The sequence below is a fragment of the Solea solea genome, chromosome 12 (genome assembly GCF_958295425.1).
Source record: "Solea solea chromosome 12, fSolSol10.1, whole genome shotgun sequence".
Classification (NCBI taxonomy): domain Eukaryota; kingdom Metazoa; phylum Chordata; class Actinopteri; order Pleuronectiformes; family Soleidae; genus Solea; species Solea solea.
This window is the reverse complement of record NC_081145.1, coordinates 1,381,634-1,409,514: the sequence shown is the minus strand read 5'-3', so window position 1 is coordinate 1,409,514 and position 27,881 is coordinate 1,381,634. Positions and strand designations below refer to the sequence as shown.

Below are 27,881 nucleotides of genomic sequence, written 5' to 3'. Positions count from 1 at the left end.
TACCCATGCACCTGCTCATTTGAAATGTTTAAAAGAAGTTTTAAGCCTTGTTGTTTGTACATTCGTTGGTAAATAAATAGAATATTTAGAATATAAATAAAAGAAACAATAAAAAAACACTTCAAACGGAGGTCTACGAATGACGTGTAGGGGGCAGCAACGCGCCTCTGTCTCATCTCAAACACGGCAAACTGGCCTGATGTAAACATTAGAACCGCCCTCTTGGCCTGCTCTCCCTGTTACATGCTTGGCTATTGGAAGAACTCCACAGCTGCCACAATCATGCCTGAACGTGTATATTTGTTTAATGTTAGCTAAGTGTTGGGGTACCCTTTTATTACTTTTACCGTTTAAGACTAATCGTTCTACTTGTAAATGTTGTCTTGTTAATCCTATGTAAACATCAACCTGCCGAAGGGACGAAAGATGTAAATTGTATATGTTCATTAATATGTATTGTCCCTATTTTAAATAAATAAACTCCAAACTCTAAACATACAACTTTGAAACAAATAAATAGTCCCCATGCAAATAAGCTGTACACATATTTATCAGTATTTAACCTCTGGTATGTAATTATTATGATTTTTTTTGTTTTGTTTTGTTGTTTTATTATTTTTAGTGTCATTTCAATTTGGTTCTTCATAGGAGGTGGGAATTATTTTGGAATGTGGAATTATGTTAAATAAAGCATTTTATAAAAAAAAAAAAAAAGAGAAAAAAAAGGAAAAATTAGAACCCGGAAGTACAACCAGTAGCGGCGGTTTTCAAGGTTCATTCCACCTAAATGTTACTGTGTCTAAATAAATGAAGTTTTCAAGGTTCATTCCACCTTAAAATTACTGTGTTTAAACAAACAAATAATAACGTTTTAAAGGTTACTGAGCCATTTTGCACCACTTTTGAAAAAAAAAATGTTTCAGGACTAATTTGCATGCCTGAAAAATGTTATACTTTTTGGAAGAACAATAAATAAATTCCAGGAAGTCCTTGCACCAATTATTATATTAATATTATTAATATATTAATATTATTAAACATACTAAACATATTAAACAAACATTATACATATTAAACATCATTGTATGTACTTTAATTTTTGATGTATTTAAAAAAAAAATTGGATCATACATTATTATTATTTTTATTATTATTATTAGAATAACTATAACATAATATGACAAAATATGTCGTTTTTTCAGGCGAAGTCGTTGCTTCACTGCCACTCCGGTAGAGTAGGGGGCAGTAGACACGAGTTTACTGAGAGGAGGAGGAGGAGGAGGAGGAGGAAGAGGAAGGATCAGGAAGGATCAGGAAGTGGAGGTAAACATGGCTGCAGCTGCTGCTGACAGTTGTGGAGGAAAACCTCTTCAAAACGCCATGAAAATGGCCAAAGAAGCGATTCAGCTGGACGCGGGGAGCAAATACAAGGTGATAAACAGACTCACGCGTCGTTAGACAGGAAACACGGCGGTGTAGTGACGGGAACGCACGGAGGTGGCGCTGTTAGCTTCCTTTCTATGTACTCACTGACTGTAAATACATGGATTCTAAAGAAAAAACAAAGCTTTTAAAAGCATCTTCATAAATATACAGCTTTATCATCATTGAATGATGCGCAAAATTAAAAAAAATATATCATAGTTTTATTGTAGAACGAGGATATTTGTGTATGTAATGATTTTAAACTAACTTTAAGTACATTTCATTTATATATACACACATATTTAAGTATATACATATATTTGTTTGTGTGTGTATATATATATATATAAGTATATACTTATATTTTAAGTATATACTTAGGCCTTTTATTTATATAAGTATATACTTATATATATACATACATATATGTGTCTAAGTTGAGTATAATGCTAATTTCTATCTGTGTAAGTTGCTAAATTGACCCTTAATAAAGAGAAGGACAGACAGATGGGTGGATGCATGAATTTATTTGAATTATTTCACTGTATTTTGTTTTTAACCTTTGTTTATCTCGGACGTCAGACTGAGATTAGAGTCAGTGGTTCATTCATTAATGTCACTCAATGCTGTTTTAGGCCTTTAATGTGAATGAGTGAGTGAAAATATGCACTGCACGCACATAGTAGATGTGCTACTGTGTGAAAGTGTGAGTGAATGGGTGAATGGCTGTAAACTGTAGTGTAAAGCAGCTTTGAGTGGTCATCACGCGATATAGTAAATACAGACCATTTATTTATTATCAATGTTAACCAGAACATTGATAATATATATATATATATATATATATGTTCTGGTTAACTTAAGTTAAAAAATCTAATCAAACAGGATTTCAATCGTTGTGTTTTTCTTGTTAAAAACAAATAACAAAGAGGTCAAAAGAGTTAAATGTGGATCATCGTTACATTTCTGATCATCACATCGCTGCATTTTTTATAGGAAAAATAGCCATTTTAGGTCATTTCACTCGTTTGTGTGTGTGTGTGTGTGTGGTCTCTCTGCAGGAAGCCTACTGTGAATACCTGCGCACCATCAACTACATCTCACACGCACTTTTGGATGAAGCTGAGTCACAAAGTAAGAAACACTGTCTTTATGTCACTGTTAAACTGAAGTTTGTAAAGCACTCACTCTCCCACACCAAAGCCCACAGAGAACATCACACACACAGGAGTTGTTGATCCACTGCTGCCTCATTCACTAAATTCAAACATCTTATTTTGTTACTTCAGCTTTTAAAATAATCCGTTCAGATTGACCTCAGTCACCCACGCCACACACACTCATTATAAAATCTGAAACTGTACAAAAAAGTACAGGACTTAAACTGCGATTGTTTAAAAACCATATAATACTTATCAAAACTTTGACTTAGTAGAGAAACGTCTTGAGTCTTGTGACCCGTTTAAAGTTTCACCACGTCTCTACGTTAAAGTACGACGACACTGCGAGGCTCCAAAGTGGGCTGGGTCCTGATCTTTTTTTTCTCTCGACCGTTTCCCATTCATGTGTATGTGGAAATTATTTGCATTGCTGAGAAGGCAAAAAAAAGAACAGATGCTGACGTGTGCCGTCTGTCTTTGTGTCCTCACGTCAGAGCAGAGGGACATGGAGGTGGTGGAGGTGGAGCGGATGTTGACGCTCGCAGAGCAGTGCGTGGAACGAGCCAAGTCCTTCGTTGATAAGAGCGCTGACCCCTCTGACCTTTCTGCTTCCACTTCCCCTTCAGCTGCACAATCAGAGTCTTATCAGGAGGCCGGCGTCGCCGCCGCAGACACTGGTGAACACACACACATCCACTCACCTCCAACATCAAACATGTGCAACCTCAGGGGTTTTGTCCTGAAAACCAATCAGCACGTGTCTCTCTCTCTCTCTCTCTCTGTCTCTCTCTCTCTGTCTCTCTCTCTCTCTCTCTCTCTCTCTGATACAGGGTGTCAATCATCCAGCCCGACAAAGACTAGTCACTGCCGGGTGTTGTCAGACGGGGGCGGGGAACACTCCCCCTTTCTCCCCCCCGAGGTTTTCCAGCAAATTCAAACAGAGGAGTCACATGACACGAGCAAAAAGTAAGATTGATGCGCCGCATGACCGCGGTGACACGTCGTCAAAAGCTACAGGTTGACATCGGAGCTCGGAAATACGACCAACTTGGAAACACCTCGGAGGCGCGGTCACTCCCAGTTCCCACTTCCGGGTTCCGATGTAACTGGAACGCATTAGGAACTGCCACTTAGCAAAAGACGTCAGATGAGTAAAGTTTGTAAACTGCTCACTCTCCCGCACCAAAGCCCATAGAGAAAATCAGTGATTTTAACATCACAGTGCACAGGGGTTGTTGATCCACTGCCGCCTCCATTACTAAGTTCTAATGTCTGATTTTATGAATTCGGCTTTTGACATATTTAATTTAGCCTCAACTCAGTGACACATAGTGACCACACGAGGCAGCAGTAGACCAGCAGCTCCTGTGTCCCCGTGAGCTAAAATCACTGATTTTCTCTATGGGGTTTGGTGTGGGAGAGTGAGTGGATTACAGACTTCACTTTCCTGTTGGAAAAGTCTGTCTCACAGTGAGATAAAGACGTGGACATGTTCTTAAAGACATCGTAGACTTAATTATTATGTAAGTGAACGTTTTAACTGAGAGGGTGTGTCTTGTCGACAGCAGGGGGCGCTCACAGCGCCATCAGCTCTGTGCATCAGTCAAAATGAACGGTTGGTAGGAAGACTCGGAATGACCCATGACATGCTACTGCTAGCTGCCAGCTAAACCGGGAACAGCCCCAATGCTTACAAGCTGAAAGAAGACGTATCGCCACCTAGTGTCGCGGAGGCTGTCACTTGTTTGTGTACTGGGACAAAAACAGTACAACAATTACAAACCATAGCTCGACAAAACTGTTCATGGAAACATACACACCTCATACAACCTCCCTGTGTGTGTGTGTGTGTGTGTGTGTGTGTGTGTTTTGTAGGGAGCTGACACCCATTGAACAAGCGTCACGTCTGAACCAGAAGCTGAAAGCCACTTATGAAGCTCGTTTGGCGAGACTTGCACCTGGTCAGGCCTATCAGAAAACCTCTCTGGTAAGTGTGTCTGTGTGTGTGTAATAAATACACGTCTTTATGTATGGTAGTGCTTGTGTGTGTGTCTGTCTGTGTGTGATAAAATACATGCTTTTATTTTTGTGTGTACAGTATGTGTGTGTGTATGTAATAAAATACATGTCTTTATGTATGTGTGTTCTTGTGCGTGTGTAATAAAATACACGTCTTTATGTTTGTGTGTGTGTGTGTGGAAGTGCTTGTGTGTGTGTAATAAAATACACGTCTTTATGTATGGCGGTGTGTGTGTGAGTGTCTCTGCATGTGTGTGTGTATAAAAAAATACACGTCTCTATGTTTGTGTGTGTGTGGAAGTGCTTGTATGTGTGTGTTCTTGTGTCTGTGTGTGTGTGTGTGTAATAAAATGCACGTCTTTATGTGTGAGTGTCTCTGCATGTGTGTGTGTATAAAAAAAATACACGTCTTTATGTTTGTGTGTGTGTGGAAGTGCTTGTATGTGTGTGTTCTTGTGTCTGTGTGTGTGTGTGTAATAAAATGCACGTCTTTATGTTTGTGTGTGTGTGGAAGTGCTTGTGTGTGTGTAATAAAATACACGTCTTTATGTTTGTGTGTGTGTGGAAGTGTGTGCGTGCATGTGTGTGTGTAATAAAATACTTGCTTTATGTTATCTTTCATTTTAGTAGTTATTCTTTCTAAATAAAATACACACCTTTATGTTTGTGTGTAATAAAATACATGTTTTTATGTTATCTTTCATTTTAATAGTTATTCTTTCAAAATAAAAGATGTTTTTAGAACCTAGTCTATTCCCATAAAGTATTTTAAACACCCCTGGTAAATATTGTGTAATTTCACTCAAATAGAAGTTAAAATATATAAAACTATATTTCGTAAATACATGTTGTAATTGTAAGTAATTTGACTGTTTGACATAAATCAAACAATATTTTTGCCTAAATATATCTATTCACTTCCTGTCGGGTTTTGTTTTGAAATTAGTTTTTTCCCTACTTCCGGTTGGATGCGTTCGTCAGCCTGACGCACCTGGCGATGATGACGCATACCTGAGTCGACAGAGAGTGCGTGTTTGTTCGAGAATCACGGTCCGTGCGTCGTGTTTGTTCGAGAATCACGGTCCGTGCGTCGTGTTTGTTCGTCAACGAAAAAGGATTTTTTTTCTTTTTTAAAGAAAAGATGGTAAGAAGCGCAACGGAAGAAAGTGCTTTTAAACAATCTATCCACCGCGAAAATAATAACAATAATAATAAACGTAAACTTGTCGTTCAGAAACGGAACATGTTCCGGCATCGCGTGGAGCTGCGTACGTACTGGAGGAAACTGAAGGCGTTCGTCAAGGTAACGTTTATGTCAACCAGAGCTAATGCTGTGTTAGCATTAGCACGAGTTTACGCTGTAAAAAAACGGCTCGTAAAATCTCTTTTGTCACTTTTTTGTTTCAAATATGACATTAAATCAATGTTTACCCACTCTTTGTTCTGGAGTGGTGCAACTAACACTTATTTAAAATAATATGTTGATTATTTTCTCCAGTAATCGGTGTTGTTTGGATCATAATATGGTGGAAAAATCATCGTTTTTAAAAATTCTAATCACTTTTTCAGTGAGGAGCAAAGCATGGAAAATTCAAAAATGATTGATTAATTCATTCATGTTTGTAGGTTGATTTTTTTATTTTTTTCCCATCTGAAATACATATTTAGGGCTTTGTTATGTGGAGCAAAGAAACCAGAAAATATTCACATTTACAAAGCTGAAGCTTATTTTTAAGGAATAAACATTTTAGCCAAACACTTAAATGTAACTTTTTTCCACTTTAAATGAAATTGAATGCGGTATCGTCGATATTCGTCCAAGCCTGTTGGAAAATGTTAAATATCATTACACCCTTAAAATTAAAATGAATACGTCTCTACACTCTTCAAAGTGAAATGAATAAATCCCTACACCATTCAAAGTAAAATGAAAATGAAAATGATAATTACACCCTTCAAATTAAAATGTTATCATTACACCCTTAAAATTTAAATGAAAAAAAATCATTACACTCGTCAAATTTATTTATAACTATCTACATATTAAAAGAAAAAAATCAACATGCCCTTCACAATAAAATTAATATAAAGTTCATTATACCCTTCAAAGTAAAATTAAATTCATTTCACCCTTCAAAATAAAATTATGTCATAACACCCTTCAAAGTAAAATGAAAAATAATTACACCCTAAAAAGTCAAATGAAAAAAATCAACACGCCCTTCAAAATAAAGTTAATATGAAATTGTTGCACTCTTCAAAGTAAAATTTTTAAGTCTCGTTAGATTTAATGGGAAAGAAAAACCATTACACCCTTTCAGAGGAAAATCATGTGATTACACCCTTTCAAATTAAAATAAAGAATTCATTACCCACACACACATTGTGATGATTTGAAGAAGAAGTTTAATAATCCCCTTAGTGAAATTGTTCCTCTGCATTTGTACCATCCTAGAATTAGGAGCAGTGGGCTGCCACACTGAGTAGCGCCCGGGGAGCAATGGGGGTTGGGTACCTTGCTCAGGGGTACCCCAGCCCTTTTGGCCGGATTTGAACTGGCGACCCTCCGGTTACAAGCCAAGTTCCCTTTCCACTTGGCCACGGGCTGATTTCCTGTGTTTCCTCCTGCGGAGCTTTGACATCAGAGCTTATTTATTTAAATAAAAATGTTTTGCCTGTTTTATGTTTTCTTCAATTTGACAGATTATTATTATTTTCTGTTTTCTGTGATGCAGAAGCTCTCGCTGCAGCGGCAGATGATGGAGAACCTCATCATCGCTAAAGCCAGACAGGACGCTGTATCCTTCAAGGAAAATATGAAATAATATTATATTATTGAAATATTAAGTTTTTAAGGAAAACCTAATCTTAAATTCCTAACAAGGAGCTCAATGTGCATTAACAAGTCTGGAGGAGAGAACGGGTATTCATTTATTCATTCATTCATTTATTTATTTTTTATTAAGTGCAATTTTTCATAGTCGAGTTTCAAATTAATCACGATTTATAAATATTTTAACCGATTTGCCTTGTGGGAATTTTGTCCAACATGTACGTACATTTCTTTAAAAAAAATCTTGTGATTTTGCTAATTGCGGTGTTTAAAATTTATGAATTTGGAAATGTTTCATAAAGAATTTTACAGAATTATGTTTCATAAATTCTTTATTCCTTAAATTATTATTACTTTTTTTTGTAGATCGGGAGTCATCACCATGGTTACCAGCAAAATTGCAATGTTTGTTCTGGCTACATTAGTCCAGAGCTGCATATGATTTAGATACATTATAATCTGTAGAAAATCCACGGTTTGTTCGTTGGAAATTTATTGATTTCATTTTTATATTATAAATTATATAATCTATAGATACTGTTAAATGCACAGTATGTCATTTCTGCCACTGGGGGTCGCTCTCTCTCTCTCTGTTACAGATGACGAGCTTCAGCTACTTCCTGTCGCTCTGTATTCCAGTTTTTCTTTTTTGTTAGTTTTATAAGCTGCAAAGCCATTCGTTTTTATTTCTTTGAACACAGAATATTTTAAAATTGCTCGCAGGCGTAACAAACACGAAACGTCCAGTTTTTCTTTCAAAGTAAAAACTGATTGTTGTTGTTTGGTGGATTTGATTGTTGTTCCTGTGACGACTAAACGGTTTGTGAAGGTTTCCATGACGTTTGTTGAAACTTTAGCTGCAGCGGAAGATGGAGGAGAGAAGACTGAGGCTACAGGAAGAGGCTAACAGGTAATGCTAACTGACCTCACGGCTTAATACTGAGAAAATACTAAAGAAAATCATTACCCCCTTCAAAGTAAAATTTTAAAATTCATCATACCCTTGTAAGTAAAATTTTAAAATGTATTACCCCCTTCAAAGTAAAATTTTAAAATCCTTATCCCCTTCAAAGTAACATTTTTAAATTCATTATACCCTTCAAAGTAACATTTTAAAATTCATTATAATCTTCAAAGTAAAATTTTAAACTCCTTATACCCTTCAAAGTAAAATTTTAAAATCCTTATCCCCTTCAAGGTATCATAAAATTCATTATACCCTTCAAAGTAAAATTTTAATATCCTTTTCCCCTTAAAGGTAACATTATAAAATTCATTATAACCTTCAAAGTAAAATTATAAAATCCTTATCTCCTTAAAGGTAACATTTTAAAATTCATTGTACCCTTCAAAGTAAAATTTTAAAATGTATTATTCCCTTCAAAGTAAAATAAAAAAAATGACACCCTTCAAAGTAAAATTTAAAAAATTACACCCTTCAAAGTAAAATTTAAAAAATATTACATCTTTCAAAGTAAAATTTAAAGAAATCATGTTGCACTCTACAAAGTAAAATTAAAAATTATTACAACCTTCAAGGTAAAATAAAAAAATCATGCCCTTCAAAGTATGATTTAAAAAATTCATTAAACCCTTCAAAGTAAAATCAAATTCATTGCACCCTTAAAAATAAAATGAAGTCATAACACCCTTCAAAGTAAAAATTCAAAAAAATGTACACTCTTTTTTTTGTTTTAATCAGCAGTTTGTGTGCTAGTCGTTGCCTCTGATGTGAGAACAGTGGAGCTCTGACTCACTAATCTTAATCAGATTAGATTACACTCAGGCTGGATATTTACTGTTTTTATTTGTTCTTATTCTTTTCCTGCTTTTATTCTGTTCTTCATTTTGTGTATATTTTTATTTTACGATGGAAGGCACCGCATTGTTTTGAAAAGTGTTATACATATAAAGTTGTTATTATTATTATTATCATTATTATTATTATCAATAGTCCAAGTTTAAAAACACGCTGCTGACTGCGTTAGTTTGAAAACGCTCTGGGGCAAAGTTTTTGTGTGGACACAAAGTGAAGCATTTGAAAGGAACGACTCTGTGACTCTGCGTTCACTGATTGTTTCCTTGTCAGTTAGAAGTCGACTTATCAGCCGCAAACAAACAGCTCATCCTCAAAAACTTTGTTTCAGTTGGTCATTGTAAAAATGTTGATCGGCGTTTGTCAGAACCTGGAAATGATGACGTCCTCAAATGCTTTGTTTTGTCCACAAACTGAAAATGATGTCAGTTTTAATGAATTGCAAAGAAACAAAATTACATTTAGAAGCTGGAAAATCATACAAACTGTTTTTTTATTATTATTTAAAACCTTTAGTAATTTCAGTTATAGTCTTGAAATAAGAAAAATAATCAAAATATTGATTTGATTTAAAAAAAACATTTTTAAGTAGGACTGCACGCGGTCATGATAGGGCCCTGCCGTCCCCACGCAAGTCACCAGTTCCATGACCTCACTTTTGAATCCGCAAAAAACCTTTCCACAACTTTTTACCTTTGATGTGTCTCGCTCATTTAAAAAAGGGTACAGACGCCAAAATTCAAAATTGCCGACTTCCTGTTGTGTTGAGGCCATGGTTACTGTCGACTTTTTTGTTCGTCTTGGTCGATAAAATCTTCCCACCAAGTTTCAGAAAATTCGGTGGAACTCAATTTTGCCTCTGTTTTCACCTTAGGGGGCCAAACCTGACCTCCATGCTATCCATACACTGTACACAAGACATTAAACACTTTGAATCTTGAATTATCAATATATTTTTTATGTTGCGGATCAATTTAATAACCAATAAATTATTGCAGCGGTTAAAGATTTAAATTTAACTTTGTCAAATCAACTTTTAGATCAAAACATTGTATTTTAAGCAGCATTTATCCAGTTTCTGAAAGGGAAAAGATTTTTAGACTCAAATAATAACAGTACTAATGTATTGGGGAATAAGACCGCAAAACAAATTTAAATTCTCTTTTTGTTTGAATGAGGACATTTTTGTGCATAAGGTGTGTTAGTGTGGGTGTTTTTAGTTAAGTTTAGTTAGCGCTGTTTAAAAAACACTGACACGCACAGATTTGCAGTAATGGACGTGTTTTTATTTGAATATTTCAGGAGATTCGTGGCCTCCGGTGCGATGACGGCAGAGGAGCAAGAACAACGGACACTTTACACCAACGTCCTGGAATATGAGCAAGACCATGTGAGTAAGACCGAGTGGCAGCTTATCGTAATATGTAATGTCACGGGCTGCGTTGCAAGTAAACCTATTTCCTATTTAAATCCTATTTTATCACGAGTCCCATTTCTGACATTTGAGGACGTCGTCGTTCCCAGGGTTTGACGAATGCTGATTAGGGCTGGGTATCAATCAAAAAATTTCAATACCGGTACCAATACCGATACCTTCATTTCGATACCGGTTCCTGATCGATACTTTTTTCCATACCAGTTTTTCATTTCTAAAAAATTAAATTAATTTTCTTTTCATTTAGTGAGCTATATAGCCATAATATAAAACTACACACTCATATCTTAAGTTAGTGTTCAAGCACATATTACGCTGCAGTAACGTTAACTTCAGTAAACAAACATACAACACGTAAACTTACCTGTTGAAATCCCGACACAGCGTCGTCAGTACTCTGTACTCGTCATGGATGAAGATTTTAAATGGCTCTGGCTCTGTAACATCCACAGTAGAGCTGTGGTTGAGAGGAGGTGGATGTCTGCGCTCCGCTCTTCTTACATTCAAATACTGAGCAACTTCCTGCTCTGAGGTCGATGCCGGGCGCGTCCGGATCTTCGTTAAATTTGTCGTGTTGCTGACCTTAGTGGGAGCCACACTTTGGACCTTGGTGGCATTTTTAGCCCCTTCGTCACAACACACTTACATGTAGTTAACGACACAGATACACGTGAACCCGGTCTGTGGGCGTAACCGCATTGTATTCTTCCTGCACGCCGCAACCACGTGTAACGTTACAGCCAATCACCCGCAGCATTATCAGATCTTGATCACGCGATTAACTCCGTAGGTATCGAAACTTAGGACCGAAAAACACGGCATGTTTCGATACCGGGTAGTATAGAAGCATTTCGGTCAGTGCCATAAAAGAACCAAAGTTCGGTACCCAGCCCTAACACTGATTGATATTTTTCCAAACGAGTCATGGATTAAATAGTCAGGTTATGAAAATAGTGATTATTTTCAAAATTGATTAATCTGTCTTTTACTTTCATATATATTTTAAAAAGTGGAAAAATTAGCAAATTAAGTTTTTACATATTTTCTATTGTGTGAATAAAAAGGATTGGCCCAAACTGTGGAAAGCCAGCATGAAGGAGAATCCTGCTGATGTCACGCTGGTGTCACGTCTCGTCTCCTACCTGCTCAGGTAAGTCAGGAACCTTAGAAACTTAACCCGGTTGGACGTGACGCTCCTTGAAAAAATATTAAAATAAAAAGGGGACATTTGGTTTCAGATTTGACATCAGTGTTGACACTTTTAATGTGACTTGCTGTTGCTTGATGCAGTCACTAGATGGCAGCAGGGATTTGTCTAGGACTTGTCTTTGTTTTTATGGCTTGGTCCCAGTTGATGAAAATAAGAAACATTGGTTTGTCCTGTCCAAAAAATCTTCTTCATCTATGTATCTGTATTTGATGGCGTGATGGAAACATCCTTTGTCTTTTTGTGTCCTCAGTCGCTCCGACCACCCGGTGGTGAAGCTGCTGAGGAAACATCAGAACCGTGTCTACAACAGGCTCTACCCCATTGTCAGCAAAGGCCTCCCCCAGAGTCCAGCTCTGCTGCTGAGAATGTCTCGCAGCTCTCACAGTCTCCTTCATCCAGGTAAGAAAATGTCCTGCAGCCACGTTAGAAAATGTCCTTCAGCCACATTAGAACATTTCCTTCAGCCACGTTAGAAAATGTCGTTCAGCCACATTAGAAAATTTCCTTCAGCCATGTTAGAAAATGTCCTTCAGCCACATTAGAACATTTCCTTTAGCCACGTTAGAAAATGTCCTTCAGCCACATTAGAAAATTTCCTTCAGCCACGTTAGAAAATGTCCTTCAGCCACATTAGAAAATTTCCTTCAGCCACGTTAGAAAATGTCGTTCAGCCACATAAGAAAATTTCTTTCAGCCACGTTAGAAAATGTCCTTCAGCCACATTAGAACATTTCCTTCAGCCACGTTTGAAAATGTCCTTCAGCCACGTTTGAAAATGTCCTTCAGCCACATTAGAAAATGTCCTTCAGCCACGTTAGGAAATGTCCTTCAGCCACATTAGGGAAGTCTGTCTGACAGTGAGATAAAGGCGTGAACATGTGACGTAGGTTTTATTTTCTCCTGTCCCTGTCAGCAGCCATGCTCGGGTCAGATCAGAACAAAACGGCTGTCACTCACATCAGGAGTAAAAACACTCTTGAACACAAGGCACTATATAAGTCTAAGTTATTATTATTATTATTATTATTATTTAACTATCTCTTTATTTTGCCTGCACAGAGATTCAGAGGAGGCCGGCCAGCACCGGGAGCAGCAGCGTCGGCATCGGTTACTCGCCTCTGCCCTCTCACGACCTCCACACACACTGTGATGACGAGGAGGAGGAGGGGGAGGGGGAGGAGCCTCGCACACAGGTGACAGTGGACCGGGAGAACTCGTTTGAAGACCTGGAGCAGTTCCTCACCCACCTGGACTGGATCCCAGCAGACGACGCAGGCTCCGATTTGGAGGTGACCTCTGACCCCTCCATGCTGAACGAGGAGCATGTTCAGGAGCTGGAGATGAGGGCGCTGAAGGAGCATCTGAAGGTCGTCGTCAAAGATGTCCACATCGCCATTGGTGAGCGTGTTTTCTGGCAGTGTGTGTGTGTGTTTGTTTGTCCGTCTTTGTCTGTGTCTGTTTGTTTGTCTATGTCTGTGTGTGTGTGCATGTGTGTGTCTGTGTGTGTGTGCATGTGTTTGTCTGTGTGTGTGCATGTGTGTGTTTGTCTGTGTGTGTGTGCATGTGTGCATTTGTGTGTGTCTGTGCATGTGTGTGTCTTTGTTTCTGTGTGTGTCTGTTTGTCTGTGTGCATGTGTTCGTCTGTGTGTGTGTATGTGCATGTGTTTATCTGTCTGTCTGTGTGTGCGTGCGTGTTTTCTGCTGCTGTTTTATAATAAGTGTTTGTGCGTGTGTGTGTGCGTGCATGTCTTCTGCTGCTGTTTTATAATAAGTGTTTGTGCGTGTGTGTGTGCGTGCATGTCTTCTGCTGCTGTTTTATAATAAGTGTTTGTGTGTGTGTGTGCACATTTTCTGCTGCCGTTTTATAAGTGTGTGTGTGTGCGTGCATGCGTGTTTTCCGCTGCTGTTTTATAATAAGTGCGTGTGCGTGCATGTTTTCTATGAACAGCACACTATACTAAAACAAAAAATATCCTGACAGCTCTGATGGGGCTTGGCGTTCATCTATAAGTTCTGCTTTCTTCTCAACAATCCTGTATGAACCTGAGACTATGTGTAACAGCTGATCTGTGTAGATAGAAAATGAATAACGGTCAGGTCCTGATGATCCACTGACTCTTCCTCAGTTTGGCGCCTGAGCAATGGTTCAGTCCCTGATAGACATCAACATCCCGTTATAGGCGTGCACACGCTATAGGTCGTTAACGTGTGTGTGACTATTGTACTAAAGCCAACGCTTCAGACGCCTTAGCGTGTGCACGTGTGACTGAAATAAACTGTCACATCGCTCTCTCTTGGTAATACATGGACCAGACCCGTCGCCAGACCTCAGTTTTAAGGGGGCATATGAAATGCATGGGGGGGTGGGGGCACAATTATTAGCCTACAGTACGTATATTTTTTATCATCCTATACTCTATTCGCGCAGCATGTAATCATCCCGTTAAACATGACCAGGTATAGCCTACAACCAGCTTTTATTGCAGCAGGTCGAGGATATTACAAAACACTGGTCATCTGCATATGTTTTGTCCTGGTAGACAGTGAGTGATGCGTTGTCACTTTTCAGCACCTGTGTGGTGAACAGCGGCATTTGCGTCTTTATTCTCTTCTAACAACCGGGCACATATTTTTAATGTTTTAATGACAAAGAATGCAACATTAGAATTTATCAAGTCATTTATTTAGCTAATATGATAATATAAAATACAAATTAAAGTAATTTGTCATCATAAAGTAAATAATTATTTGTACATTGAGACGAGCGTGCTCACAGGCGTCCGCTGCGTTCGCAAGTGGCACGGCATGAATGACCCCTCGCTATTTGATTTCCACAAACACTACACAGTGTGTGTCTGTACACTCATGTAGAATTGTACTTAACAGTCACGCATGGTCTTCATGTCACGTATTTGAGGCGTAGTTCACCCGTCATGCACCTGTCACGTAGGCGTATGTGCAACAACGCGTGTGCAGTGTCTGCGTGACGCCTACGTGACGCCCGTCTGTCCATTGAAAGTGAATGGAATTTACAGGTGCATGTTAGAGGTTTCATGTCATCGCATAGACACTGTACACGCGTTTTTAGTATAGTGTGCTGGCATAAAATGCCCCTGATAGTTTTCTGCTGCTGTTTTATAATAAGTGTGTGTGTGTGTGTGTGTGTGTGCGTGTTTCAGATCAGCTCCTGTCTCTGTGTCTCTTGTCCTTCGAGTGTTTAAACACAGCCTCCTCTAAAGATCTGTGTCTGGCCAGCATCGAGGAGGCCTTCTTCACGCCTCTGTGGAGCGCCCTGGTGGCCCTCTTCAGGTACTGCAGCACACTTCCACTGACACCGTATTGTAATAAAATGTCATAAAAACATCAATCACAACTTTATCTTTTTGATTTTTATCTTCACAAACATGGTTTGCTGTGACAGGAAGGTGAACGCAGAACATGAGCAGGCCTTTGAAATGAGTGTCAAACTCTACCATGAGGCTTCACCCAGAGACGTCGGCGTTCCCCCGAAACTCTTCCCCCAAGAACCTGGAGTGCTGCAAGGTTCCTACCCCTATGAGTCTGCTGTGGAGGAGCTGAAGCTTCTGGTGAACAACTGCTGTCCACAGAAGAAGCTGGAGTGTATCGGTGAGTCTGTTGATGATCTTCTCTTTTTCTGAACATGTTGATGGAACCTGTAAATGATGTCTGGTTTTGTTCCAGTTCGGACTCTGCGTATGATCTGTGTGTGTGCCGAGGACTACAGGTGCCTGAACGAGCTCGACTCCTCCCCCAAAACTGCTGCCATGTAAGTTCTCACCTCATCCCCCGGGGTTTTTACTTTAAATTACCACAAACGTTTGCAGCGCCACTAAAGTGCCTGATACAACAACGCCATCAGTCTGACACGGTCTTTAAACGCAACACACAGGTGTGCTGATGCCATTAGCTGCCATTTCAAAATAAAGCTCCAGCTAGACGAAGTCAACTCATTAATCAGGCCCATATTTACCATTTTTTTTTATGATCTGTATTGGCCAATCATTTTTTTATTAGTCGTCCAATTACTACAAGGTCTAAGGTCATCGTTACTTTGTTTTGTTTTTGTAGCAAAGAACCCTGAAAATATTGACATTTAAGAAGCTGAAAAATGACAAAGTAGAAAATATTCACATTTAAGAAGCTGAAAATGTCAGAAAGTAGAAAATATTCACATTTAAGAAGCTGAAAATGACAGAAAGTAGAAAATATTGACATTTAAGAAGCTGAAAAATGACAGAGTAGAAAATATTCACATGTAAGAAGCTGAAAAATGACAGAAAGTAGAAAATATTCACATTTAAGAAGCTGAAAATGTCAGTAAGTAGAAAATATTCACATTTAAGAAGCTGAAAAATGACAACGTTGAAAATATTCACATTTAAGAAGCTGAAAAATTACAGAAAGTAGAAAATATTCACATTTAAGAAGCTGAAAATGACAGAAAGTAGAAAATATTCACATTGAAGAAGCTGAAAAATGACAGAAAGTAGAAAATATTCACATTTAAGAAGCTGAAAATTGACACAAAGTAGAAAATATTCACATTTAAGAAACTGAAAAATGACAAAGTAGAAAATATTCACATTTAAGAAGCTGAAAAATGACAGAAAGTAGAAAATATTCACATTTAAGAAGCTGAAAATGACACAGTAGAAAATATTCACATATAAGAAGCTGAAAATGACAGAAACTAGAAAATATTCACATTTAAGAAAGAAAGTTATTTTAATTGTTTAAAAAACACTTAAACAGAAGAATAGATGAGCAAAAGAGTTGCCAAATTATTAATATTCAATTCATTCGATTCATCTTTTTGTTTATCTTCAAAATAAGAGCCTGTTATTTTATTGACTAAAGTAAATCAAAAAAAAAGAAGCCCACTCATTGTGTAAAACAGTTTGTGTCAGCTCTCATCACTCAGTTCTGACACAGCGGGAAATCATGGAGCTCCGTTTCCCTGCCTGAACTCTGTCTCTCCCTGTCCAGACCTGTAAGTGGGTCGATCCGTCTGGGTTTGATTCAAACTTACAACCAAAAACAAACCAGAGAAAGACACGCGACCATGAATAAAGGCTGAGTGAGTCACAGCAGAACCTGCAGAGACTGTGGACTCAACTTAAAATTTTTTATAAACGCAAACAGTTAATAAATGTGAATATTTTTTACTTTCTGTCATTTTTCAGCTTCTTAAATGTGAATATTTTCTACTTTCTGTCATTTTCTTTAGCTTCTTAAAAGTCAATATTTTCTACTTTCTGTCACTTTTTAGCTTCTTAAATGTCAATATGTTCTACTTTCTGTCATTTTTTAGCTTCTTAAATGTCAATATTTTCTACTTTCTGTCTTTTTTGCTTCTTAAATGTCAATATTTTCTACTTTCTGTCTTTTTTTTGCTTCTTAAATGTCAATATTTTCTACTTTCTGTCTTTTTTTTGCTTCTTAAATATTAATATTTTCTACTTTCTGTCATTTTTTAGCTTCTCAGATGTCAATATTTTCTACGTTCTGTCATTTTTCAGCTTCTTAGATGTCAATATTTTCTACTTTCTGTCATTTATTTTAGCTTCTTAAAAGTCAATATTTTCTACTTTCTGTCATTTTTCAGCTTCTTAAAAGTAAATATTTTCTACTTTTTGTCATTTTTTTAGCTTCTTAAATGTCAATATTTTCTAATTCCTATCTGTTTTTTTGCTTCTTAAATGTCAATATTTTCTACTTTCTGTCATTTTTTTTGCTTAAATGTCAATATTTTCTACTTTCTATCATTTTTCAGCTTCTTAAATGGCAATATTTTCTACTTTCTGTCATTTTTCAGCTTCTTAAATGTAAATATTTTCTACATTCTGTCATTTTTTTAGCTTCTTAAATGTCAATATTTTCTACTTTCTGTCATTTATTTTAGCTTCTTAAAAGTCAATATTTTCTATTTTCTGTCATTTTTCAGCTTCTTAAATGTCAATATTTTCTACATTCTGTAATTTTTTTAGCTTCTTAAATGTCAATATTTTCTACTTTCTGTCATTTTTTTGCTTCTTAAATGTCAATATTTTCTACTTTCTGTCATTTTTCAGCTTCTTCAATGTCAATATTTTCTACTTTCTGTCATTTTTCAGCTTCTTAAATGTCAATATTTTCTACATTCTGTCATTTTTTTAGCTTCTTAAATGTCAATATTTTCTACTTTCTGTCATTTATTTTAGCTTCTTAAAAGTCAATATTTTCGACTTTCTGTCATTTTTCAGCTTCTTAAATGTCAATATTTTCTACATTCTGTTATTTTTTTAGCTTCTTAAAAGTCAATATTTTCTACATTCTGTCATTTTTTTTAGCTTCTTAAATGTCAATATTTTCTACTTTCTGTCATTTTTTTTGCTTCTTAAATGTCAATATTTTCTACTTTCTGTCATTTTTTTGCTTCTTAAATGTCAAAATTTCTACTTTCTGTCTTTTTTCTTCTTAAATGTCAATATTTTCTACTTTCTGTCATTTTTTTGCTTCTTAAATGTCAATATTTTCTACTTTCTGTCATTTTTTTGCTTCTTAAATGTCAAAATTTCTACTTTCTGTCTTTTTTCTTCTTAAATGTCAATATTTTCTACTTTCTGTCATTTATTTTAGCTTCTTAAAAGTCAATATTTTCGACTTTCTGTCATTTTTCAGCTTCTTAAATGTCAATATTTTCTACATTCTGTCATTTTTTTGCTTCTTAAATGTCAAAATTTCTACTTTCTGTCTTTTTTCTTCTTAAATGTCAATATTTTCTACTTTCTGTCATTTTTTTGCTTCTTAAATGTCAATATTTTCTACTCACTGTCATTTTTCAACTTCTTAAATGGAAATATTTCCTGGTTTCTTTGCTCCATAAAACAAAGAAATCATTCAAACCATGAATCATTTTGTTTGTTTGAGGACAAAAACAAAGACATATCAGAACGTCATATTGAGACAAAGACTGAAACAAATGTTATTTTATACGTGTTCAAATTTAACAGGCAAAATCTGGTGTTCATGTAACACTAATAATGCATTTTATTTAAATGTATTAATAAATAAATAAATACATTTAAATAAAGACACTACAGTGTCTTTTTGTTTTCTTCATTTCAAATTGTTAATTCACTACTTTAACGTGCAATGAATTGTAAATAACTGCCAGATATTGAACGTTACTCTGGAAAAATGGGCAATAGCACATTTTCCGGCCCTTTTTTATGGTTAAAATAAGCAACAAAAAAAGTCCAGACGGACATTTTGACACTTTAAGAAATGCACATAAATGAATGGATAAAAATACATCCAACAACTGATGTGATGAATCTGGTCCCATATATTTTTCTCAATAAATGAACTTCTAGTTTAATCAGTCAAACTTCTTACTGTTCTCATTAAAGGGATGAGTGGTTAATCACAAACATCTTCATCGTCACACTGTTTTTCTGTGTTTTTGTTACCTGGAAACACTCTCCGTCTCAAACAGCTGTTTCTGTTCCATCTCAGACCCATTTCATTTATTTGAATTTTATTTATTTCTGTCTGGTGAAAGCCACTCACCACTGACAGCATCAGTTCAACAAAGTTCTGGCTCAGAATTGGACCTTGAAGGCGGTAAATTTTGACTCTGTGTTGATTTTCTGCCTGGATCATTTTTCATTATAAACTAACATGTTGCTGCTTTTCTTCTTCTTCCGTGTAAACACAGGCCGTGGCTCTGACTCAGTCTGTCTCACTTCCTTCATCTCCAGTAAAGTTTTAAATCAGGGATCATTGCATTTCTCAGGTTAACATTTATTTTGGAAACTTTCAGGGGTAAAGAAATGACGCTTGTGTAGTGTTTTTAGTGTGGAGACACATTTATTTGGAAAATCCTGGGGTTGCTTTTTAACATAAACAAGCAGAAACAGCAACTTTAATTTTGAAAATCCTGGGGTTGCGTTTTTAGTGTAAACAAGCAGAAGCTAAGACTTTAATTTTGAAAATCCTGGGGTTGCTTTTTAACATAAATAAGCAGAAACAGCAACTTTAATTTTGAAAATCCTGGGGTTGCTTTTTTAGTGTAAACAAGCAGAAGCTGAGACTTTCATTTTGAAAATCCTGGGGTTGCTTTTTAACATAAACAAGCGGAAACAGTGACTTTTAATTTTGGAAATCCTGGGGTTGCTTTTTAAACGTATACAAGCAGAAACAACAACTTTAATTTTGGAAATCCAGGGGTTAACATAAACAAGGGGTTGCTTTTTAAACGTAAACAAGCAAAAAGTGAGACTTTAATTTTGAAAATGCTGGGGTTAACATAAACAAGCAGAAACAGCAACTTTAATTTTGAAAATCACTTCTCAACATTTTTCTGACATTTGATTTAAATCAGTTAACCTAAATGCAGATTAGACAGATTAGAGAGACCATAATTGTAAATAAAACTTTGATTTCATGTGAAGTTTTCAGCGCTCGTCATAAAACTCGTGACTTCACTTTAGATTTACGTGTTTATTGGTCAGAGTCTCTGTTGATGTGTTGCCGCGCCTCGACTGTAAATTACGTTTGGATGAAGCGAGTTTGTGCATCATTGGTTTTTATATAATCACACACACACACGCTGTGATGCACTCGCTGCCCTCCGCTCTTTGTCCACTTCTCAACTGGAGGCTCGTTTGTCCTCTTTTGTCCACTCTGCTATTGTTCGGCTTAAATTGGTCACAACTTTTCCTCCATTTCCTGTTTAATTAAGGAGCCACGCTGGATCAAAGCGTTTAGACGTAACGTAATAACGCTCGCCTCGGCTGTTTATGACCTCTCTGAGTGAATTATGGAGGACATAATTGAGCCTAATCTCCGTCAAATCACTATTTATGTGTGGGAAGAAGGCATTGTGTCCTTGGAATGCAGAGACGCCAGTTTTCGTGTGAGCGGAGCGTCGTGTGTGTGTTTACAGTAGATTATAATTCAGGGATATGACTGTTAGTGTGTGTGTGTGTGTGTGCTGAGGTTACATGAGCCTGTCCGCACCTTCCAGAACCTGCAGAAACACAGTATCCAGTTACACGTGGCCCGGGTCAGTCGAGGGCCAGCACAACTGCCTTCTCACGCAAGGCAACAAGCGAGCGGCCGGGGCCTGCGTGCGTGTCAGCGCCGATAAACAAACGGTCAGTGTCTGCATACAGGGAGAACGCTATCAGGCCGCCGTCATCTCCCGGCCGGCAATTTGTCCTCCCAGCAGATCAGAGAGGGAGAGAAGAAGCGTCCCTGAACACGCAGCCCATTAAGAGCTGCATTTGGTTTTAGTTTCCACTCAGTTCCCCCCGGGGAGCACAGCGGCATCGCGCTCTGCAAATGTCACTCTTTTTCTTTCCCCTTGTGCTCGATTTATTTACTTGTGTTTTTTTTCCCCCTCTGTTGTTTGTGTGTCAGCGGTGCCGACGACCTGCTGCCCATCCTGTCCTACGTGGCCCTGCGCAGCCAGTGTCCTCGGCTGGTGTCCGAGTGCGCAGCGCTGGAAGAGTTCATTCATGAAGGGTGAGTCACGACGGTTTCCAGCTGTTTGTACCGAAAACACGCGGAGACGCCGGCTACCGGCTGGTGTCACGCACACACATCTGTGACAGTTCGGCCTACACGTGTGGTCGTCCTCCACACTCGCACGTTACCATAGCAACGCGTGCCTGTGGCCTCACCGCTCCACAGACGCTTAGAAACGGCTGAACTGGATTTAGTCTGAATACTGAAGGGTTTTTCAGACTAAACAAACAGAAACTTTAACTTTGAAAACTGCAGGGGGTTCTGTTCTGAAAAAAACTTTTATTTTTAAAACTTAATGTGTTTTTTGAACAGAAGTATGAAATGTGATTGGTGCTCTTTAGTGTGGACGAACAGAAACTGAGACTTATTCTGAACATTGTGGGGTTGCATTTTAATGTAAACAAACCGAAACATGAGACGTCATTCTTGAAAACTTGGAACAGAAATTGCTTTTTAGTGTGGACAAACATGAACAGACTTTTAATTTGAAAACTCTGGGGGTATGGATTAAGTGTGGATGAACATTTTGAAAACAGCGGGCTTGTGTTTTAGTGTGGATGAACCCAAACTGAAAAGAAATTGTTGGTTTTGTTTTAATGTGGATGGACAGAAACTGAGTATTTTGAAAACTGCAGCATTGTGTCTTATACCTTCTAGAGTCTTAATTTAAAAACCTTGGGGTTTTGTTTTAGTGTGGACCAATAGAAACTGACACTTTAGTAAACAATGACGTTCACATTCTCTTCCTGACTGCTTTGTTTTCAGTCACAACGGTAAACAAACGCTTGCTAACACTTCCTGTCGCTAACGGCTCCACATCTCCGTCGCACCAACAAAACAAATCCTCACTCCTAACTTTTCACCGTGGCTGTTCCTGGTGTAGATTGTTTCTCTGTCACCTAGCAACCAACAGCAGAGGAGATAATCTGCTTCTTAAAGCCACGGAGTAACGGCACCAACCACACTGGTGGTGCCCGAGATACTGCGCCCTACCACGTATCGACATTTGTGGATTAAAACCACACCCGAGAGATCAACCCACAGCCGAAACAGCAGCTGCTCAGATTAGCTATGGCCAAGGAATGTTGGAATATTTGGGATTTTCTTTGACCATAAAACTCAAAAATGAAGTCTCACTTGGACATTAAAGACACTGAGTGGGTGGGAAGGGTTTGAAATGAATGGGAGAGGCTGCAGCAGAGTGAACAGGCTGTGGTCGACTCAATCAACAAAACAAAACACATGATGAGAATGAAAACAAACCAGCTCAGGCCATTTTTAGTCTCTGGTACCACAGGAAAGATTCTAAAAAGTTAAAGCTCAAAGTTCCTTCATCACAACTCAAAGTTCCTTCATCACAGCTCAAAGTTCCTTCAATGCAGCTCAAAGTTCCTTCATCACAGCTCAAAGTTCCTACATCAAAGTTCAAAGTTCCTTCATCACAGCTCAAAGTTCCTACATCAAAGTTCAAAGTTCAGCTCAAAGTTCCTACTTCAAAGTTCAAAGTTCCTTCATCACAGCTCAAAGTTCCTACATCAAAGTTCAAAGTTCCTTCATCACAGCTCAAAGTTCCTTCATCACCGCTCAAAGTTCCTACATCAAATTTCAAAGTTCCTTCAATGCAGCTCAAAGTTCCTACATCACAGCTCAAAGTTCCTTCATCGCAGCTCAAAGTTCCTACATCGCAGCTCAAAGTTCCTTCATCGCAGCTCAAATTTCCTACATCACAGCTCAAAGTTCCTTCATCGCAGCTCAAATTTCCTACATCACAGCTCAAAGTTCCTTCATCGCAGCTCAAATTTCCTACATCACAGCTCAAAGTTCCTTCATCACAGCTCAAAGTTCCTTCAATGCAGCTCAAAGTTCCTTCATCACAGCTCAAAGTTCCTCCATCACCGCTCAAAGTTCCTATATCAAATTTCAAAGTTCTTTGAATGCAGCTCAAAGTTACTACATCACAGCTCAAAGTTCCTACATCAAAGTTCAAGGTTCCTTCATCACAGCTCAAAGTTCCTTCATCGCAGCTCAAAGTTCCTACATCACAGCTCAAAGTTCCTTCATCGCAGCTCAAAGTTCCTTCATCACAGCTCAAAGTTCCTACATCGCAGCTCAAAGTTCCTACATCGCAGCTCAAAGTTCCTACATCGCAGCTCAAAGTTCCTTCATCGCAGCTCAAATTTCCTACATCACAGCTCAAAGTTCCTTCATCGCAGCTCAAATTTCCTATATCACAGCTCAAAGTTCCTTCATCGCAGCTCAAAGTTCCTTCGTCGCAGCTCAAAGTTCCTTCGTCGCAGCTCAAAGTTCCTACGTCGCAGCTCAAAGTTCCTACGTCGCAGCTCAAAGTTCCTTCATCGCAGCTCAAAGTTCCTACGTCGCAGCTCAAAGTTCCTACGTCGCAGCTCAAAGTTCCTATGTCGCGGCTCAAAGTTCCTCATCGTGGTGTGATGTTTGCACTTGTGTGTTTCAGGTTTCTGATCGGAGAGGAGGGTTACTGTCTGACGTCGCTGCAGAGCGCTCTGGCTTACGTCGAGTCTCTGCACACAGAAGGAACTCAGAGGTAAAGATCATGTGATCATCATGACATGAACGTGAGGTCAATCTGAACAAAGTATTTCAAACACTGAAGTGACAAAAATCTGACATTAGAACTTAGTGATAGAGGCAGCAGAGGATCAACAACTCCTGTGTGTGTGTGTGTGACGTTAAAATCACTGATTTTCTCTCTGGACTTTGGTGTGGGAGAGTGAGTGGTTTACAAACAGTTTCACACAGTATAACACGGATTTTAGCCACTTAAATGAAGACTCGGCTAATAAAATCCACATCAGCTTTAGTCTGCAATATCTGAAGAACATCTGTTCACGTCTTTGTAAGTGACCATACGAGGCAGCAGAGGGCCAGTAGCTCCTGTGTCTCTGTGTTTACAAACGTCTGTCTCACAGTGAGACAAAGACGCGGACGTGTTCTTAAAGACATCGTAGATTTTATCACACAAGTATTTTTTTAAATCTTTAAAATCGGTGTCACAATAATTGTAATAACACAAATAAGTGAATATAAATAAAGATACTTCGTGTTGATGTTTACGTAACTCTGACATTTTTTTGTGTCCCAGGCTGAAAGTAAACCTTTCCAACACTGAACTGTGCGCTGCAGCGCCCCACAGAGGCGACAGCTGAACCTGCACATGTGTGTCTGCTCTGAGGTTAAACTGTGGCTCAAATATTTAAATGTATACTCAAACCTAACCCCTCACATCGACGTCAACCACATATATTACATGTTCTCTCTTTTACACGCAGGAAATTAGACAGAAATGTGTCAAGTTGAGCTGACGCCCCCGTGTGGACGGGGGTTGAAATTACAGGGGGAAGTCGGGATGAAATATTCTCTCACTTCCTCGTGATTTCACTTTAAATGGAAAGACCTCTGCTGGGGGGGGGATGTAGCGTCAGGTCAAAGGTCACACTGAACTGGTCAAAACCAGGAGAAGAGAAAGTGTGATAAAAACTCAGAAATAGTTGTTTTTTATTGTTTGGGTTTTTTTGTTTAGTTTTAATATAAAAAAACATTGTGTGTGTGTGTTTATTTTACAATGATGGCCAAATCTCCTCCACAGACTTAAGTGATTGCACTTTGGGTGGTGATGCGTTCAGGGACCGCACTCTGGCTCCGTGTCATGGCGACAACGATGCGCCGCGGGGGTCAAAGGTCGACATAGTCCCAGTGAATGTTAACGTTGTGTTTATTTTTAAGTTTTAACACTGTTGCACTTTAGTTGTTAGTTTGCGCCATCTTTTAAGTGTGTGTGTGTGTGTGTGTTTGTGTGTCGACGCACGGAAACGTTGCCATGTACGACAAACGCCGCTAACGTCGAATCACGTTTTCAAACAACCAAGTTCTCTCACGACTTGGTTCCTCCTCCTCCTCCTGCTGCTACTGCTGCTACTGTTTTTTGTTGTTTTGTTGTCGTTACAAAGTCGGGCAGTGACACTCGCCGCTCTGCTTCAGGCCACGCCCCCCCCCCCCCCCCCCTTGCCTGGCGCGAAGTGACGCGTACATGCAAATTCTCTGTCGCTCTGTCTGTCAGATTCTTTTTAAAAGAATCAACAGGACGAGAACCAAGAATAAACGAACCACTGGAGCGGCGTTAAAGGGACAGTTGTGTGTTTTTTATTATTGTTTGTGTGGTTTTGACGCCGCAGACATTTGTTTCATCTCTTCCAGACAGTTATTCATTTTATTCATTTTACAGAGGAATGAAAATCGTTTTGTTGAAATTTCATCAAACATCTACGACGTGTGGAAATAAAGTGTCTTTTGGATAAATGTGGCGTTGATGCTGTGATGTGGACGAGGTTCAAGTTTGTCTGTGTAGTTGTGTGAGACACTGATGTGAAAACACAAGACTGTGAATAAACTCTACGTCTGTTTTCACGTCCTTATCTCACTGTGAGACAGACTTCTGTGAACCACTCACTCTCCCACACCAAACCTCATAGAGAAAATCAGTGATTTTAACATCACATTGTAATTTTCGGCTTTCAAAATCCTTCATTTGCATTGACTTCAGTGACACAAAGTGACCACTTGAGGCAGCAGTAGACCAGCATCTCTTGTGTCCCTGCGAGCTAAAATCACTGATTTTCTCTATGAGGTTTGGTGTGGGAGAGTGAGTGGTTTACAAACTTCAGTTTCCTGTTGATAAAAGTCTGTCTGACAGTGAGATAAAGACGTGAACGTGTTCTTAAAGACTCCACCCCCTTCTATGAAACACGCTGCTGTAGAGAAAGCTCTTGCAACTGCACTTTAAAAACCTGAACTGTCCCTTTAATTCTCTGAAAAATGGAAACTGGTTGAAGCCGCAAGCGGGAAAACCCTTTCAGATAGACAGTGATTACATTATGAGCTAAAACATGTAAAAAAAAAAAAACACAGTTAAGATTCAAACTTTTTTAAATGTCATTTTATTTTATGTCGTATTTGTTTGCTTGATTTTACGTTTGTTTTTTTTGTTACTTTTGGGTCCAAAAGATGTGAAACCGACGAGTCGCTCTAATAAATGTTGTCATTCTAATTGTCATTGTCGGGAAAGTGCGTTTTCTTTTTTTGCAAAGTGGATTAAACCACTACGTTAATGTCAACGACAGTTTGTAAGGATGTGAACGTTGTTACGATCGTTGTTAAATCTCTGAACTGTGAACGCTGGAGAACGATAGACTGACGAGAGAAGAGTCAATAAAGAGAAGTGAAATATCAACGTCACGTTTGTCGTCATTGTCGTCATGAGAGAGACAGAAGTGAAATATTCTACTCATATTTAAAATGTACTCAGAATAAATGTTACTTACTTTTTTAACAAGGTCTTACAAAAAGGACAAGGGAACACAAATCTCACATGAACGGTTTTTAATTAAAGACAAGTTTACAAAATAAAATATGTAAACAATGTGTCAGTCAACGTGGGTCAAAGGTCGCAAATCTCACTCCCTCAGGGACCTGGATTAACACCAATTCCCCTGTCCTCACCATCACCTGTTTGTCCTCACCATTCACCTGTCTCTCCTCACCATTCACCTGTCTGTCCTCATCATTCACCTGTCCTCATCACTCACCTGTCCTCATCATTCACCTGTCCTCATCTTTCACCTGTCCTCGTAGTTCACCTGTCTTCATTCACCTGTCCTCATCACACACCTGTCTTCATTCACCTGTCCTCATCACACACCTGTCTTCATTCACCTGTCCTCATCATTCATTCACCTGTCCTCATCACACACCTGTCTTCATTCACCTGTCCTCATCATTCATTCACCTGTCATCATTCACCTGTCCTCATCGTTCACCTGTCCTCATCACACACCTGTCTTCGTTCACCTGTCCTCATCATTCATTCACCTGTCTTCATTCACCTGTCCTCATCATTCATTCACCTGTCATCATGGTTACTCGAAGTGCTTAGAAAAGAAGGAAGCTCGTTTGTTTCCAGTATTTCTTGTGATTTATGTCTGTAATCTAATCTAATCTCATCTAATCTCTTCCTCTGAAATAACCTTCACAAACTAACTGTTTCAGTTTCTCTGTGAAACGTCTGAAACATCACAGACACACATTCAACGTCTTAAAGAAAATGTCCCGTCGTCTGTTAAAGTTTGTGCGTGCGCGTGCGTGCACGTGCATGTGCGTGCGTGTGCGTGTGTGCATGCATGTGCGTGTGCATGCGTGTGCGTGTGTGTGTGCGTGCGTGCGTGTTTAAAGGGGACACACCCGGGTGGAGATAGCGTGACTGCAGATGTGTGCCTGTTGTTTGTTGTCGTGACCTCAGAGCTGTTGACTCCACCACGACCTCGCCAGCATTTCAGCTCGTTATCAATCATTTCCAGGAGGAGCGTCTCTGTGAGGACGATCACCCCCGTGTCCCCCTGTCCCCTGTCCCCCTGTCCCCT

The 27,881-nt window shown here is 38.5% G+C and overlaps 1 protein-coding gene across 4 annotated transcripts; it reads left to right on the top strand.

The window, feature by feature from the left end:
- The first annotated feature begins 1,293 nt into the window (after window positions 1–1,293).
- Window positions 1,294–26,695, top strand: vps9d1 (VPS9 domain containing 1). 4 transcript variants are annotated; one of them, XM_058645111.1, is made up of 17 exons: window positions 1,294–1,431; window positions 2,487–2,559; window positions 3,085–3,262; window positions 3,416–3,551; window positions 4,461–4,572; window positions 7,340–7,402; window positions 8,295–8,347; window positions 10,556–10,643; window positions 11,753–11,838; window positions 12,149–12,297; window positions 12,958–13,296; window positions 15,078–15,207; window positions 15,320–15,525; window positions 15,601–15,685; window positions 21,325–21,429; window positions 23,903–23,992; window positions 24,551–26,695. In XM_058645111.1, the coding sequence occupies exons 2-17, from the start codon at window positions 2,542–2,544 to the stop codon at window positions 24,612–24,614; spliced, it is 1,902 nt and encodes a 633-aa protein (XP_058501094.1). In that variant the 5' UTR covers window positions 1,294–1,431; window positions 2,487–2,541; the 3' UTR covers window positions 24,615–26,695. The 4 variants fall into 4 exon arrangements, with proteins under 4 accessions (XP_058501094.1, XP_058501093.1, XP_058501092.1 ...); XM_058645110.1 differs by having other exon boundaries at window positions 1,298–1,431; window positions 3,212–3,262; XM_058645109.1 differs by having other exon boundaries at window positions 1,298–1,431; window positions 3,080–3,262.
- Window positions 26,696–27,881: the final 1,186 nt, after the last annotated feature.